Genomic DNA, 18,029 nt, shown 5'->3' with positions numbered 1-18,029 from the left:
CGAAAGTGATCCAGAGGTGTTTCTCACCCTTGATTGTTAAAGGAAGTGTTAGGTAAAGACGGCAAGCTGTTCCAAACCCACGGCTCGGGGCCGCCAGGTGCCTGCTTGCTGCACCCATGCTCCGCCATCATCTCCCCAGGCCTGCCGCCGCCATCGGCGATGCATTGTGCTGCCTGCGCGGGGGCGGGGCCGCTGCCGCGCGGGCGGCCCTTGCGCGTGCAGCGGCGCTGCGTACGCTGTCCCCTCACGGCCTGTGGGCTCGGCGGCGGGCAGGCGAGGCGGGCGCTACTCGCCAGCCAGGCAGTGGGACAATTGCGCTCAGAAACGTTGAGGTGCCGCCGTCCGCACCGGGAACGCCTCAGGAGTGCGCGCCGAGCCTCCTGCAGCACCTTTACCTTTGCACCGTGCGGAGCCGTGTGGCCTGCTCGGCAGAGCCCGGCCTGGCCGGCGCGATGTCCTCGGCGCTTTCGGGAGCGCCGCAGCAGAGACTGGGTGTGCTGGAGATACTGCGCCATACATAGAAGTTTATCTCAGGTTTTCACTTCCATCAGCAAGTGACGATGTCATTTAGATAGCCAAAGTGTCTATTAATAGTTTCGTTCTGTAAGTCAGCGCCATGAAGCCAGCAGCATGACGATCCTGGTGTGCTCGGTTGGCTGCCCGGCGGGAAGGTAAAAGGCAGTTTATCGTTGCCGCTAAGGACTGCTGCACTGCTTGACTTTTCCACTTACTGGGTGGGTTGTTTTGGTTTTTTTCGCTGTTCATCTTCATTGCATTTGGTACCTCCAAAAATCTTTCATTCAGTATCCTTCTTTTTTTTTTTTTTTCCTCTCAAAGGCGTCGCAGAGGATTACAGACGGAAAATGCAAAGCCATAAAAAAATCTTCTAAGTATTGCAGCATAAGGAACTACAGCTTGAATGAAATTGTCTGTGCCATATAAATGCTTTGAAGTTGTAATGGCAGAAACTAGGCCTTCAGAAATTAAAAGATCCCGAGTAAGTTTGTCACTCAGGAAAAATAAGGGGGAAAAAAGAACAACAAAAAGTGTGAAAGGTAAAGGACCACCATCTACACCCCCAGCATCCTCCTCTATTACTTCCTTTTTTAACAATGTTCCCCCTACCAAAATTACCTGTCCGATGTGTGGGCAAATGGTTCCAAGATACAGAATAAATGAACACATGGATGAAACATGTCAGAGAAACTTTGGTGAGAGGAATGTTCAATCAATGACACCAAACTCTTTTAGGAATGAGAGTTCCCCAGCTGCAAATGTGGACAGTAATTCCAGCTCATATTTTTCAAAAAATTTGCTAAATCTAGATGCTAGCCTTTCCAAAGGCACTTTATTGAAAACAGGAGAGAGTGCAGTGCAGCAGGTTAGTCCTTATTTTAGCAATAGTAGTGCAGTCTGTAGTGGTAACAGTGAACCACAGGCTCAAAGAATTAAAATAGTGTCTTTGGGAAGCTTGTCATCTAAACTGTCCAGGAGACGATGTATCCAGGGCAGAAAACAGATTATGTATAAAGAGATTGATTCTTCACCTCCAGCTGTATGCAATACACATAAGAGTGCTGCAGCCTGGATTGATGATGAGATTGATGCTGGGCACAGCTCTCAGAAAGAAAATCAGCTTGCTCAGGAAGAGCACCAGGAACAACATTTTTCAAAGAAAGAATCTGAATTTCAAGAAGAAATAATCAACTGTAATGGAGGAAATCTTGTGGATACCATTCAAGTATCCTTACCAGCTGAGAACATTCATAGCACAAGGTTACCAATTGGTACAAGGAACACCAAAAGGAGTGAAGGTGTGGTACATAATACATTTGAAACACATCTAGCTGTTTATACTTCAACAGAGCCAATTAATAGTTTGGAAGTCAAGACTCAGCCTCATACTGGGGTTATTCCTTCTGCCAAGGCAGAAGTGAACTGTGGTACACAAAATTACTTTGGCAAGGGTGATGTGCAGGTACTTCCTATGGAAGTTCACAAAGACTTTAAGGATGAGATTAATCATAGTCTGCAAGAAACTGTGGAAAAGGTAGAATTTCAAAATTCAATTGGTGACATTTTAGGCAAAATAAATGAAGTTAGTTCTGTGCCCAGCTCTCCTGGTCACCCGTATTACCTTCAGAATTTTTTAGTGGTGCTGCGAGCAGTCTTGGAGAATGAAGATGATGTCAGACTCTTTGATGAGCAAGATTTGAACATTATATCCAAGTTCTGCAACTTATCAGGTATATATATATTTTTTTTTTCCCCAATAGATTTTCACATTACCTCTTGTAGAGAGAACTGCTACATAGTTTTATGTGAAGAGTGCTGTTGGTTACCTACAAAATACAGTGTAATAATTTTTTACTTGCAAAACTTTGAGATTCTAATGAGCAATAATTACTTGCTGCTCTGGTATTTCACCAAGTCAGGTTAAAGAATCAACATGGGCATGTTTTACAGGATATCTGCATAAAAACAATTCTTCTAGATTAGTGATTATGCATAGTACTGTGGTTTAGAATTAATTTTTTTTTCATCTTTCCCTGCTTTAAAAAAATTGCAGTTGGTGGGCAGAAGTTATATGTGAGACTTTTTCAACGGAAGCTGAACTGGTTAAAGGTGAACAAAATAGAGTATGGAGAGATAAGTATGGATTTGGCACCAATAATTGAAGAACTGGCTGAAGCCAGATTTCTGCAAACAGGTATGGCAGCGTTAATAAATGTTAAGATACAAATATACAAATGTTAAGATACAAACATACAAATAAAATTTGCAGTTGTGTCATGTTAGAGTTTAATGTAGTACATGCTTGTCTGTGCCTTGAGAATTAGAGGAGCAGCGTAAAGGATTCAGGTAGATGTGTTACATTGATAATAAAAGCAGTTAGTGCAAATTAGGAAATGGGGAGAGCTAAACAAATTTCAGGGTGCTAGGTGCAATGAAGGACCTTGTTGCACTCACCAGCCTCATCTCACACCCTGACCTGCACAGCCTCTGCACATTGATCCAGGAGCTCTAGTAAATAGCCTTCAGTACTGCTCTGAGCTATCCTGTTCATCTCTGGTTGGCTGGACGTTCAGCCAGTGCTGCACAGGGAGGTGATCATCCCCCTGTGCTCAGCACTTGGTGAGGCCACACCTCAAGTACTGTGTTCAGTTCTGACCCACTCACTACAAAAAGGATGATGAGGTTCTGGAGCATGTCCAGAGAAAGGCAACAAGGCTTGTGAAGGGCCTGGAGCACATGACCTATGAGGAGTCTCTTGAGGGAGCTGAGGTTATTCAGTCTGGAGGAGGCTGAGCGGAGACCTTGTTGCTCTCCACAACTATCTGAAGGGAGGTTGGAGCAAGGAGGGGAGCAGCCTCTTCTCCTTGGTGTCCCACGACAGGACTAGAGGAAATGGTTTTAAGCTGTGCCAGGGGAAGTTTAGGCTAGTCGTTGTGAAATACTTCTTCACAGAGGGGTTCTTAAAACATTGGAATGGTCTGCCCAAGGTAGTGGTGGAGTCACCATCCCTGGAGGTGTTTAAGCAGCTTGTGGACCTGGTGCTTAAGAGATGTGGTTTAGTGTTGACCCTTCAGTGTCTGGATGATGGACTGGATGATCTTTTGAGGTCTCTTTCAACTGGATGTATTCTGTGATTTTGCATTTCCAGTCTTGGCTGTGGCTGTGTATTGTGGATGGATCTCGTGTATCAACTGCAGTCTTACTTCTAGTCTAATGTTTGACCCATGTCTTAGATTGACCCTGTCCCGGATTGATCATTATGCCTTTTGTGGGGCTGCTGGTGTACTCTGCTACCAGGACTTTTTCTCTGCCCACTCTGTTTATTCACAGTAGAACTGTATCTAGGTTTGGTGAAGACATTGCTAGTGCTCTGGTCACTCTTGACTCCTGGCTCATTTTCTCCTTGTTGAACAGCTCTGCTCTTGCTGCTCCCTGGCAGCACATTTTTTTCTTTTGTTAGGCAAAGTTTTAATAACCAGGAAGACAAAATTTTCTGAACAGCATTTTTTTTGTAACTAAGCAGAATTCATGCATACATAAAATGTTAGGGGTTTGAAGGGACCTCGAAAGATCATCTAGTCCAACCCCTGTGCCAGAGTAGGACTACCTAGAACAGATCACACAGGACACACATCCAAGCAGGTTTTGAATGCCTTCAGAGAAGGAGGCTCCACAAAGTCTCTGGGCAGCCTGTTCCAGTGCTCTGTCACCCTCACAGTTGCCCCTTGTCCTGTCGTTGGACATCACTGAGAGAAGCCTGGCTCTGTCTTCCTGACACTCACCCATTACATATTTATAAACATTAATGAGTCTCCTCCAAGCTATAGAGACCCAGGTTCCCTAGCCTTTCCTCATGAGGGAGATACTTCAGTCCTTTTGGTTTTTATTGGAAGGTGTGAAGGTTTTTTTCCTAATCATTGCTTCCAACTGGACCTGTGAAGAATATGAATTTCAAGCTATCATTGACAATACATTTGAAGAATCTATATCATTAGATTAGTACTAGGTTATATGAATGTACTATGAGCTGTTGCTTGAGTCTGTATGTGTAGCACATACAAATGTGTGGATCATTTTTCTTTTAGAATCTGAACTGGAAGACCTGTATGAAGGGTTGGATTTGCTTTCAGCCCCTGAGCTAAAAACATTGGCAAAGATCTTTCACTTGCCAAACCCAAATGGCCAGAAACAGCAACTTGTGGATAATTTTCTGAGATTGGCTAAACAACGTTCAGTCTTCAACAGGAGTCAGGCTGGTATTGGGGTAGTGATTTTAAAAAGGTAACTCTGTGTATAGTTAAACTTTGCAGGTGAATGTAAGTCACGCTTCAAAGCACTCAATCTAGATGCCTTTTGAAGAATGAATTTAGTAAATTTATTATTTAAAAAGGGCAGCATTAAATTTTGATTCACAATGGGTCAAACAGAAGGGTAAATATAGTCATGGTGTTCAGCTGTGGACATGATTATCTCCCAAGTTACTCAGTTATACAGAGAAATATTTCTGAATTATTTAAAGCGAAATTGGTGTGGAAAAACATCTAGGAAGGTACAGGGAAAGAGATTTCCTATTAAAGCAGCTATGTTTGTTTGCTAGGTGAGCTCTTTTAGTAGAATTAGAAGCAATAATCACTTTTTTATGATTGACTTAATAATTTAGCATAAAACTTTATTTTTGGCAGTATTTGTAAAAGGAAAAGATTGCTTGTCAGACACAATGTTCTTTCTTTCCTGTGATTTTTTTTCAGGGTGGTTATCACAGCTGTGTACATCCAATGCCCTTGACTTCCAGGTTGTCTGGGGTCCAGATTTGGGGTTAAGTTGTCATTATGCCCTAATAGGAGTGATTACAGCAATTACCATTCTTGGTGTTCCTCTGTCAATGAAAATAATTTATGTGAATCAGTAAGGTCTTCTTTCCTTACACCAAAAAAGAGGCCTAATGCTAGCATAGTGCTGGGCTTGCTGTTTCACAACTGGGAGGTTCACCAGAATGATTAGCTTCCTTAAAGTAATATGGTCTTTGTTGTTTTTGAAATACGGTAGGAACTCTCTGTTAAAGTAGTATTTCACACTGGTGGTGGTGTCTCCAGTAGTATTACACTTTATTTGGTCCACAGGAAAACCAGTGATCATAACCACATCCATGGTTATCTTGTGTTATGGGATATTGGGACTTCATGCTAGGTAAAGATGTTTTCATTTAAGGAATTAGGGCTGATTTATCATTCTAATCTAGGTATAGAAAACTTCAGTATGAAAAACTTTGTATCAATTGAGATTTCTTTTTTTCTCTTAGATACTACTCATTGGAACTGCATGATGATGCACGATGCTTAATTTGTTTCAGTATCTCTAACAGAAACAAATTTGTTTTCAGAATATTGGCTTAAGCTATGCCAAAAAAATATGAAAACTGCATTCCAAAAATACCAGCAGCCTCCAGGAAAAGAGACTGATAGTTACTTGCTTGGCCGCATCAACTTTGGGAATGTGATGCTCTTTGCTGTAGTTGACAGATGAAATACTTGTTACCACATGAGACCAGAGAAAACCCTGTTTTAAATCTGTGCTGTCCCATGAGTAAACAACAGAAATCTTGTCTTGTATGGAAAAGCTGGATGAAGATGTGCTGGTGGAGATACTCTAAAACAAGTGATCTTAAAGCGTGGACTGTAAACATTGCCATAACAGCAAACCATATCTTGTTGCTTGCTGGTATTGCCTGGCATAACAACAGGAGTGGCTGCATCTGAAGGGCAGTTACTTCCAGTTCTATTCTCCTTGAAGTTTGTCCCTTAAACTTTTTATAAGTTAATGCATGGCTTTTGACTAGAAGTTACAGGCACTATATAGCTTCTCAAACTGCTTCTTTCAAGGAAATCAAGTTCATACATTAATTGCTAGGAAAACAAAATTGTATGTCATTTAGTATACTTACATTTTTATAAATTATGATAAAACCCATTTGTTTTAATAATAATTTTATTTGTCCTTCCAGGGTGAAGGACCTGGCTGGAAAATCTGTCAGGGTCTCTAAAGGCCCTCGGGCTGTCTTTTCTCGAATTCTGCTGCTATTTTCATTGGCTGAGTCAATGGAGGATGAAGAAGCTGGTAGTGCTGGTCAAGGCCAGCTCTCCACAGTCCTTATGGTAAACATGGGGCGTATAGTATTCCCCAGTTACACTGTAAATAGGAAAACACAGGTCTTCCAGGACAGAGAAGATCTTATAAGGTAGGGGGAACTTTGGCAGTTTGGAAATTGTTTATTTATAGAAAAGCTTTACTGCAGTACTTGTGTAGGCATTTTGAATGCATTTTTGTGTCCAGTTAGGACTTGTAATTCACAGTAGGTGGCATTTTGAACCAAAATAGCATATTTATTGGCTTCACGATCATGGTGCTGATGAGAGTTGTTTCTTCATTTGCTGTGATTATAATAATAGACTTTGAACAAAACAACAAATACATTCTATAGTTTATAAGTAATTTTAAACGTAGTGTATCCTGCTAGTGTAAACTCTGCTGATCCTACAAGGTGTTGGCTGCATGGTTCAGTGTCTTGGGAGACTGGAAAGAGTTTTTGAAAGATATTGTGCAGAGAATTGATTTCTTTTAACTATAAATGCATTGTGAGCCTAATGCAGTTACATGTTTTTCCCTTAGGTATGCCACTGCTGCTCATCTGTCAAATGATATAGCCACTGCAATGGCAAATGGGAACTGGGAAGAAGCTAATAATCTATACATGTGTGCTAAAGAAACCTGGAACAAACTGAAAAATCACCCCTCTCTGAGGTAGGGAAACGAAGACTAGCCTTGTGTTCATATGAAACTGTCGTGTGTATTAACGTGATTAATTTTGGTCCTTTTGAGAGAGGCGTATAGATTAGTGATACTATTTAAGCCTCATAAATTTAGAAGCTTTAATGTTCTTGAAAGCTTTGGACTTCCTGGTTGTGCGTTTAGCTTTTAAGTGATTATATGAAAAGGCCTTTTTTATAAAACCTTGGGAATGAATTGGTAGGCATGGATAAAGCACTAAAACATTTCTGTGTGCTAACCAGGAGAACAAAGGCCTTGTTTTTCCCCTGTCATAGTTTCCTTTTATGGTTTTTAGACAAACACCAATAACCAGCATTTTAAAATTTACTCTGAACAAAAGTATGTTGCAAGCGTTACGGGAAAACACACTGGGTTATTCATTTCTTCAAGTGGGTATCTTTCAGGAAAGGTTACTAAAGATCTGAGAACTGAAATAACGTGTCTTGGTTTTGAATCATCCTTCGTCAGTTTTTCTTTCAATTACATTTTTTGGCTTAATGATACACTCTTTCACACTGAAGACAGTGAGAAAAACTGTTTCAATTTCAGTAAGACATTCAAAGGGCTGTCTTGAAACATAGCAACGTCTACCCAAAAGAACTTGGTCTTTTATGGCAGAAAATGCCTGTTGTAGCTTTTTCCTTTTATTCAGCTGTGTTTCTCTAATTAACTGTCTCACTTATGAGTTGGCAGTAACAAAATATAATATAAATTAATAAATTATTAATAAATTGTTTTGCATCTTATATAAAACATCTTAGTTAATGATTCCACTGCTTGCACCTGCTACCTCAGCTGCACTGTTCTTCACTTTGCATCCGAGACACTGATTTCAGTTCATTTTTTATATAGAAGGCATTTAGTTTTTTAAATACTTGAGGTGTAAGTATTCTTAGTAAGAGAACTTTAAGAATTTGAATTGGTATCATTAAATTAATCTGAGGTGTCTTTATCTTTCAGCTATCACAGAGTTCTACCTGAGTATCTGCGATACTTCACAGTTGGCTGGGTGTATACAAGAATCCTTTCTCAAGGTGTTGAAATTTTGCAGAGACTTCACATGTATGAGGTAAAGAGGTGAAGTGAATAGTAGCATTGTGCATCAATTTACATTCTGACATAGCTGGAAAATGTGATAGTGTTTGCCACGACTTACTCAGTTTCTTTGAGGGGTTATTTTAAAGAAAAACAGCCTTTTTTTTCTTGCTGCTTTAGAGAGTTTTAAATGGTTTTGATTTCTGCTTGTGCTTTGGGGGTTTACCATATGTAGGATACCATAAGACTGATATTGAGATGTTGTTTTGTTATTTAAAGATACCTTTGTTCACCAGATTTGGTTATTTAAATAAGAAAATCTTGGAAGAAAAGTCTGTGAAAATCTCTGCCTCTTCACCTTAGGTGCTACCATCTCCTAAATCCTTATATGTTAAAGCAAACCAGATTATTCTGAAAAAGGCTTTGTCTCTGCAAAAGTAACACTACAGAGAGGACAAAAATAGGTATTTTTAGCAGCTAACCTGTAAGTTTACATAAAAATATTTTAGAGTTTTTAGGATATACCCATGCATCTGAATACATTGGGTGCTAGAGTAAAACTGGGCTCAGATTATGCAGAGACAGTGTTTTATAGTACCCAATAATCAGAAGGGAAAGTGTCAAGCTAATTGTATAATGAAACTTCATCTTGATTTTTTAACTTAATTAGTAAAGATACAATGCTGTTGCTACAGGAAGCCGTGCAGGAGCTGCAGACTCTTCTGTCTCAGGATGTGTATTGTACTGACAGCAGAGGGCGATGGTGGGACCGCCTGGCTCTGAATTTACATCAGCACTTGAAAAACACTAAGAAGGTATCTTCACAACTGCGTGCTGCTAAGCTGGAAACACTGTAGGCATTGTCTGAAAACGTTTTATAAAAGTATTTCAGATGTGAAGAATGATGGGGTAGGCCCTCCTGAAAATGCAGATATTGGTAAGAATCCCAGGGTCAGCCAACCAGTTTGTCCTAAGAGTGTGCCCTCATCCTTCATGGACCTGTTTTGTTTTGTTGCATAGAACATTGTTTAGCATCAAGAATTTTATGGAGCTGTCAGGCAGTAGCTTCCTTGCTGTTCTGCCTTATAAATTTGCCTAATAGGCAAGAAGCTTTTGAACTTGAGACTCAGTGAAGCCATATCTGGAATGAGAAAAAGAAACATGATCAGAAGGAGTTCTAAAATTTATTGTTGTTCTTGTTGTATTTTAACATTTTCAAACAAATAATGAAGAGACTCTTAAGTCCTTGACTAACTGTCGCCAGTGGTGAGAACATTGTCTTCTGTTTCTGGACCAGCTTTGCTATAGGGTTTCTGTAAGGGGTCAAGAAGTAGACAACCCCATTTCTAATGTGTTACTTGTAGACAACTCTGGCAGGGTCTTTAACAGCAGATTTAAATTGTTTCCATGGTCCTACAGGTTCTCCTGTAGAACAATACCTGTCTACCCTTAGACTGATGGAGAATATCATCAATGGTTTTAGATAGGCTAAGTTCAGCCTGGTCTGTTTACTTCTGTTAGGAGGGTAGAAGAGGCTATGAGGTAATCTTAGCTTTTGCCCTCTTCCCTCTTTGCTTCCAGTAGGACACACACCAGTAGGCTATATTTGTACAAACAAAACACATTATTTGTGCAGTGGGTAAACTTGCCAGCCAAGGATTGTGCACAAGTATATTGCAAATCTCTCTAGAATTTTCTGGCACCTCTGGAAAGATTTCTACATCAGAATATAAGGGAGACAAAGAAAACTGCAAGCTGCAGTACAGGTTTTGCCTTTGAACTCCTTGTGAGCCAGGACTAGGTTTTCACATATTTTCTTTCCAAGAGTCACAAAACTCTGAAGCTACTGTCTGGCTCATTTTAGGGCTCAGTTGCAGTTCCACAAATATTCTGTACAAGCAACAGCAGGTGGTAATTTTATCAGCTGCTGGTCTTCTGAGGATTTGTAAGTATGGGAGATGACACCCATTTTTCTTGTCTGTTACATACAAAGAAGAAATACTGTCAGTGATAAAAAATGAAATTCTGTAGTACTGTTTAAGGTCACAGCCAAATATGGGCAGACTGAAAATCAACTTCAACTAAGAGATGAAGTCTAATCTAATTAAACACACCAAAGATACCTGACTAATTTGACAAACAGAGGAAAAAAAAAAGTTTTAAGACCAGGAACATTGCAGAGAACAACTTTTTCTTGCTTGCGATCTGCTTCCTTGCCTTCGTCAAGGCTATTGAGAATTGAGGTTAAAATGCTTATGTTTTGTGTTTTAATTCTCCATGTTTGTTGAAAGGAAGTAATAGCACAGACTGTCAAGCATCTATTGTTGCCTCTTCTGTACCTTATTATCCCCGTATCGAGCTTTTTCCAGATTTTGAATTAGAAGTTGTACAAAGGAAGAGTTAATCTCAGTTCCTTATTTATAAATTAGTAAAGTGTCTTCCAGAAGTCACAGAAAGAATTTCAGAACCATGACCTGAATTTTCAGAGCCTGTATTTAACCCTGGATATTCTTCAGTCTTGTAGACCATCAGTCTGAAATTTGTTCTGCATGTACATTCTTGCACAACTGCTCTGGCCTTTCTGTTTCCCTGTTGTGTGCTGTTAAGAAACTGACTTAAAAATATGAACCTGATCTACCTTGAAACCCAACTCCCCTTTCTGGTCATGTGTAGAATGCACATTTTCTTAAGTACAAATAGACAATAGTTTTCTTTTTTATGTACTAGTGCAATTTTGAATCTGGAAGCCTGCAAGTTCAAAATGCTACTTACCTAGTTAGGACTTCAGTAGATCAGGAAGAAGGGTTGCCCTGTCTTATATGCTGGTTTTTACATTCATGATTTTGTGGTCCTTAAATCAGTCAGTCTTTGGGTGTAGTGAGAGCAGACAGATGTGCATAGGTCATTCAACATTATTGCTTGTTGCCATGCTCTTTGCTAGGCCATTGACTGCATTAGAAGTGGGCTGGCAGACCCATTGGTACGTACTGGGCATCAGCTCTCTCTCTACCAGCGGGCCCTACGTATCAGAGACTCACCACGCTGCAAGCAGTTCAGATGCCTGCTTCATGATCTGCCAGTCATAACTGTGGAGGATGTGACACATGTAAGTAAAGCTGCTGGTGGTTTCTGAGAAAGAGCAACTCATGAGGTCTTTTTATCTCCAGACAAGAAAAAGTAGTCTGGGAGATGTGCTGTGCTCTGACATTTCTGCTGCAGGAAAAGGAATACAAATGTGTTTCTAAAGTAAAAGCCTCTTCTAAACAAATATTTCTACTTCTTTAATAAATGGTCAACTTCTTAGCTGAGGGTAGGCAGCTGTATACTGGTGTCATTTGCATTGCCTTACTGAATATGTGATCAGCTATAAACTCCAGTGATTTATCAGCAACACTCTCAGACCCTTTCTGTTTGGGGAGTCAGATCCTATCAGTGCATTGCCTCTGGTGTCTTCAGGCCAGGCATTCTGTGTGTAAGAGGAGTTGTCAGCATGAGATTAATGGCTCAGAAAATGCAAGGATTTGAACAGCCTTTGGGAGCTGTGCACTCTCAATATTTGCTATTCATATATGAAGGATGATACACTGGGAGAGCAATGGGATGGATGTTTTCTAGCTCATTCTTTTCCCTTACTGATGCAAAGATCCTTGTAACTGGGCAAAGTCACAGCAGAGCCTTGTTTTCTTTCTCAGCCTTGTCACTGCATTATCTCCCTATCTGCCCAGCATTTTTGCTAGACTTTTTTGTTCATTTGTTTCCTGAAAAAATTGCTGGTTTATAAAATCTAAACAATGATTTGAAGGAGATGCAGCTTAAATTTTATTCAATTGATTTTTGGAAACACATCTAGTTCTGATTTTAGGAGAACTGAAAAGGAGGAATATATGCTTCAGGAGAGATTGAAATACTTAGGCTGAAGCTTTTTAAATGTGATGCTGGAAAGTAACTTGTTCTCTTCATATGTTCAGGTTACAATCAAAGGAAAGATGTGTCCTCAGATGGGAATGGGAAAATCTGTGTTTCTAATGGAGGATACTAGCAGTGAAGAAGGAGGTGAAGACGTCAGTGTATCCACAGTCATGTGCTCAGTGGAGGAGCTGGCATTAACTCATTACAGGCAGAATGGTTTCGATCAGGGTAACAGTAATTTTGTGTGTGTGTGTTTTTTTTTTTTTTCTTTTTGTACAGTAAGATAACAGTGAAGGTAAAGAACCACTTTACTAAGCAGTTTAGTTAATAGACCAGTTTGGGCAGATTTCATTAGACTGGATTGTAGCCTGATTCTGTTTCCTTCTCACACTGCTCTGGTATATATTAATATTTCATACATAAAAAAGCATGTGTATATATCTTTGTATATATAGAGATATACATGTCTATACAGATATATACACACATTTCTATGTGTATATATGTGTATTTATGTATATACACATGTATAAATGTGTATATATATTAAATTTAATAGAAAATGTTTTTACATGTACAATCATTTGGCAAATGTATTTTTTTGTATACTGGTCTGCTGGTGATGAGTGTATATATATGCAGCATAGGTGTATGTAGACTCATGCATGCAGGTATACCTGTATGTGTATAAGTAGGATATAAACAATTTCTATAGATAAAAGTAAATACCAAAAAAAAGTGTATTAACAACTTGATGAAGTGAGAACAGTAAAGCTGCCTTGTGACCAGGCATAGGACTGTGATCCTGTGCTGTAAATGAAGGCCACTAGCCTGGCAATAGAAAGCCTTAGGAAACTGTGGAAGTAATTAATAAATTGCTTTACAACTTGATACTGTAATGTTAGTGTATACTCAGCTGTGTGTAGCCCTGAACATAGCATGCTTCAGGTTTGCATCATGGTGAATTAGTACCTCTTCATATGACATTGCTCTAGAAATTATTAATGTTTCCATTGTAACTGAATTTCGCCTTTAGGTATTCATGGGGAAGGCTCAACATTCATTACCCTGTATGGTATTCTGATGTGGGATATCATTTTCATGGACGGCATACCTGATGTTTTCAGAAATTCCTATCAGGTAGTTTTGAAGGGCTTTCATCAGTTAATGCCTTTACGGATTGCTGTAGGCTCTGTAACTGTTAAAATCTTATTCAGGATTAGATGAACATTTTATTCTGAGGGGCTTTTCAGACAGATCTTAGTATTTGCTCATCACTAAAGGGCTCCTCAGTAACTAATTACTGTGTAAGTCTGGACTGTCTGACAGATGGGATTCATCTGGCCTAATGCATATGTGCTATATTAGAGCTCTTTTATAGTCAGTGGAAGAGTACTGCTTTGTTCATCTCATTTGAAAATGATGCATTCAATTACCAAAAAAAAAATCATTTTTCAATAGCCTGTGAAAGGAAGTCACATTTTTAAAGTCAGGTTTGTTAACACCCCCACCTGCTCCACAACACATTTGTGCTTTTGGGATCATCCTTCCTTTTTGTCAAAGAAACAAACACCACTACAGCCAGCCCAACACTCCCTGCCACACCCTAAGATTAATGATTCCAGGTGAAATTGTGGCTTTTAGCTAAGTGCTTTACATCCTACAAATTACAGCTGGAAACAGTTTCAATAATTGCAGTTAGAAAACTGGCAGCTAGCAGTTTGTGCAAGGATGAAATTTGCCATTTGTCAGCACTCCACATCTGATTTTGAGAAGCTAGAATGGCACTCAGCTACTACTTTATAGCCATGTTCGAAATGAAGTAATTGCTACACTGACTTTATACAGTGACATGGACAGCATCATGCATGAGGCTCTCTGCTTTTAGGCAGCTTGAGTAATACTCTCATTTCACCACTGCTTTATTCTTACCACCTCAAACTGCTCACTGTACCTGAGCTGTCTTAAGGCTGATTCCAAATCCTGACTAGACTGTTGCTGCTTGGAGAGTCAAGAGAGCAGGTAGCTCTTTGCTGTCTGTTAGAGAAAACCTCTGTCTAAAGGTTAAACATCAGCAGAGCACAGGCTAAGACATGGCCAACATTTGTTGTAGTGGCATTGGGTGTTAAATATATGGAAAGGTTTTCCCATTTCATAAAGGTTTATGTGGTAGATATGTTCAAGTTAAATTGACTCAGCATTTGACTTTGAGGTAAGAAAAGTAAGTAGGGCACTGTCATGCTTGGGATTGCTGCTTTGCTGGCAGCTCCTCAGAGCTGTGTTTACCTTTTTATATAGACATTCCCTCTGGATTTATACACCGACAGCTTCTATGGAAACAGGAGGGATGTTATTGAGGCCAGACTCCAGCAGCTTCATACAGCTTCTTCAGAGACACTGGCAAAGCTGATTGCTGACATCTGGACTACTCAGGAGGGAAAAGCAGCAGCACTGGTCAGCTGGGGACGTTTTAGTTCCCTCCAGCAAGCTCAGGTAAGTGACTGTTGTCCAGAATGGGCACTGTTTGGTTTGGCTTGCCCTTACATCACATATGGCCATGGTGTGCTCACAGTTTGCACTGAGCAGAGCCTGATGGTGAGTGCTGGGCGGGAGGAGCTGAGTGGGCACAGCACCATGAGGCTCCTGAATCCCAAGACTGTTACTCTTTTCTGTTAATGGTCACTTCTGCAACAGTAGTTGGGAAAAGAGCAGCTAAAATGCTGTAGATAACATCTACCCAAGGGGTTTTTTTTGCATGTGACTAAAAAAAAAAAAAAAAACAAAAAAAAAAAAACAAACAAAAACCAACAACCTGAGATGGGCCACAGAACAGTGTTGTGAGAGTAGGGAAATGGATGTGGTGATATTTAAAGGAAAAAAAACAACTACTACCAGAATTTCTCTTACAGAGCCTTGTCTCTTGCCTTGGAGGAGTCTTTCTGAGCGGCGTTTTTAGCCGCCTTTCCAAAGACCTACGCCACTGCAGAGGGGGACTTCCTGACCTGGTTGTGTGGCGTACTCACACAAACCACTTTAAGGTATGCTGGGAGATCAGAATATACTCAGTGCTCAGCTGATCTTACCCTTAGGTATAAAACCTTCTACCTATCACTGCAATACAAACTATTCTCCTCTTGTGGTGGAGCTACACCTGCTGCTCATCTGCCCAGCAGCTGTGGCCAGTTGTGGGTGATTGCTATTTGCTATTTCATCACATTTGGCTGTAGCTTTAATGGGCATTAATGAGAAACTGCAAGAGGTGGCTAGATGCTATTGTAGAAGAGGGCTTCAGTTACCATTGCTACATTGTCAGCAGCTGTTACCAATCAGTCACACATTCTGACAGTTGTTAGCAAGGGGTGCTAATTGCAACACTTGCACAAGAACTTGAATGCATGACTACAGCTCTGTCTGTAGTGGAGTAGGTACTGTCGGACATAGCTGCCAGAGCAACATGTTAGCCATTTATAATACACAGCTGCACAGCAGGAATCAATTCTGTAGAACATCTGCATAAGTCAGTTGCAGTAGGAATAGGTGATGTCACAGGTGATAGATTTTTTGGACTATGTGCTATGTTCATTCTCTAGTACTGCTATGTTTTGGCACTTACTAGATAAAAATCTCATTCTCTTACAGTTACATCTTGGAACATGGCTTAATAATTTGGTACCCATTGGGGCTTCTGTTGTGCTAAATCTGTATTATTTTTGTTGTAAATAACAGCCATAAAAGACTACTTGTATTAGTCTGTGGGAGCTAATGCTCTTTTATTCATTCCTGCACAGGCACACTACTCATCATGCTTCTTTCTTTGTAGCTGGTGGAAGTGAAAGGTCCCAATGATCGCCTGTCCCACAAGCAGATGATCTGGCTGAGTGAGCTGAAGAAGCTGGGTGCTACAGTAGAAGTTTGCCATGTGCAAGCCATTGGAGGCAAGAGTAAGCATGTCAGGTGACAACAGAAGTCTGGAACTTCTGGGTAACTTGAGTGGTTTTAAGGGAACTAGCATGGCACACAGTACTGGCTGCTTGCTGTTTCTTATAAGTCTTTGGTTTCCTGGGCCATTTTTGCACAAAACATTCTAGAAAACAGTTGCAAAGGCTGTTGGGATCATTTACTGCATGTGACTTTGTGTGCAGAAGAACAAAACCTTCATCTTCTGTACACAATTCATTATTTATTCTAGGAAAGGTTAGCTAGGGGTTTGTTCAGTAAAGAGAAACAGCTGCAATCACATTAGTAGCAATGGAGACCATCCTCTACAATAAAAAAACGGTGCATCAAGTCTTGATCATTTCCATGTTGTCTGTAGAGCCTGAATTCCTTGTGCTGTGCAAGTTCCCTTGCAAGGTGCAAGGCTTGTCTCTCAACTGTCCCCACTTCGTCTTCTGTATTGGACATTTTCACTTTCATATTAAAAATACACCTGGTCCGTGATGGCATAGAGTAAAACACAGAACTTTCTGTTTAAATGCTGGTTTAATGTGCTGCTAGCTATGAAAGGATCATTTCTTTAACAGCTTCTTCTGTTTTCTTTGTAAAGGGGATGTAGTTCCAGTAAGCAGATGGGAACTGTTCAGTGCCAAGATCACTGCACTCATTTGCAGTGTATCATTCACTGCAGTCAATTTTGTCCCAAAGAAATGGATGTGTTTTCTCATTCAGAAGTAAGTTGTTCAACTGAAATGGAACCAAAGGGAATCAGTTCTCTTTTATACCACCAAAATCCTGGGGCTTTGTCTCAATTTTAACACATACCCAACATCTTTTCTCTGGATGCTTCCCTGCCATGGCAAGTTAAGTTTTCCTGATGCCAGAAATTCTGCCTAGCATAGAAAGAGCAGCTGCTATAATAGAGTGTCACAAGAAAGGAGTATCATGTGCACATCTCTTTCTATTAATCAGCTTTCTACAGCACAGTGTCCTTGCTTTCTCGGAAAAAAAACACCACACTTCCACTCTTTTTTTTATTGAAGTAAGTGAAAGAAAACCAGCTGAAGTTCACTGTGGAAAGGTAAGAATTTTTATTTAGTCTAGTTTACTTCACATTCACAACTCAGCATCAGGATTTTTTTAAGTTTCCTGGCACTGCTACTTTACTCAGTAAATCATTATCAGGCACAAAGGTTTTAGTTTCAGTTGAAGTAATGACCTCTAAACCATCAGAGCAACAGCATTAGAAATCTACTGCCTAGAGCAATTTGAGGTACAGATTTCTGTCTCCTATGTTAGAGGCAAATTTTAAGATTTCATCTTTGCTTAAATGTATGTTAGAAATCTTTTGGTTTTAATGTTTTTCCAGCTGAGAGCAAGCCAAAACCTTCACCTCACTTGCTACATTTTAATTAAAAATACAAGGCAGTTAATATCAAAGTGGTATTGCAGGCACATACACACACCTACTTCTCCATTTCTGGAATGAAAGAGATTTCTTTGATACATGATAGAAAATGGTGAATGGATGGTGAAGGAGTTGTATGACCATGATCTCTAAATCCACAGTAAACTCTATCTCACAGTAATTATGACACTGGAGGTACATTCTGACCATCCCAACCAACATTCCCTACTTCACCCTGTGTGGTTTACAGTGTAGTACAAGTCATGATAACAACAGCCAAAATCGTGCATGTTTTCTAGAAACAGACAAAAAGTATAAGCTTCTTGGTAGCTTTTCTGCTCCTGCAACACAAAAATGGCATTAGCAGTATCAGTTTTAAAATGGAGAACAGAAATTAAAC

At 40.0% G+C, this 18,029-nt stretch overlaps 1 protein-coding gene across 1 annotated transcript; it reads left to right on the top strand.

The window, feature by feature from the left end:
* Positions 1-958: 958 nt before the first annotated feature.
* On the top strand, positions 959-16,250 carry FAN1 (FANCD2 and FANCI associated nuclease 1). The gene is made up of 13 exons (XM_054387994.1): positions 959-2,246; positions 2,570-2,710; positions 4,602-4,797; positions 6,518-6,751; positions 7,183-7,314; positions 8,302-8,410; positions 9,072-9,191; positions 11,318-11,482; positions 12,345-12,513; positions 13,322-13,425; positions 14,584-14,778; positions 15,195-15,323; positions 16,106-16,250. The coding sequence occupies exons 1-13, from the start codon at positions 959-961 to the stop codon at positions 16,241-16,243; spliced, it is 3,120 nt and encodes a 1,039-aa protein (XP_054243969.1). The 3' UTR covers positions 16,244-16,250.
* Positions 16,251-18,029: the final 1,779 nt, after the last annotated feature.

This window comes from Indicator indicator, chromosome 16, assembly GCF_027791375.1.
Source record: "Indicator indicator isolate 239-I01 chromosome 16, UM_Iind_1.1, whole genome shotgun sequence".
Lineage (NCBI taxonomy): Eukaryota > Metazoa > Chordata > Aves > Piciformes > Indicatoridae > Indicator > Indicator indicator.
Note: the sequence above shows the minus strand (reverse complement) of the source record. Positions and strands in the feature narration are given on the sequence as shown.

What these genes read in the sequence shown, in the direction of transcription:
- FAN1 (XM_054387994.1), top strand. Translation starts at nt 959, where the DNA reads ATGGCAGAAACTAGGCCTTCAGAAATTAAAAGATCCCGAGTAAGTTTG. An exon ending in GCAGAATGGTTTCGATCAGG is followed by an intron (nt 12,514 to 13,321) that starts GTAACAGTAATT and finishes TTTCGCCTTTAG; the next exon opens with GTATTCATGGGGAAGGCTCA. An exon ending in CTCACACAAACCACTTTAAG is followed by an intron (nt 15,324 to 16,105) that starts GTATGCTGGGAG and finishes CTTTCTTTGTAG; the next exon opens with CTGGTGGAAGTGAAAGGTCC.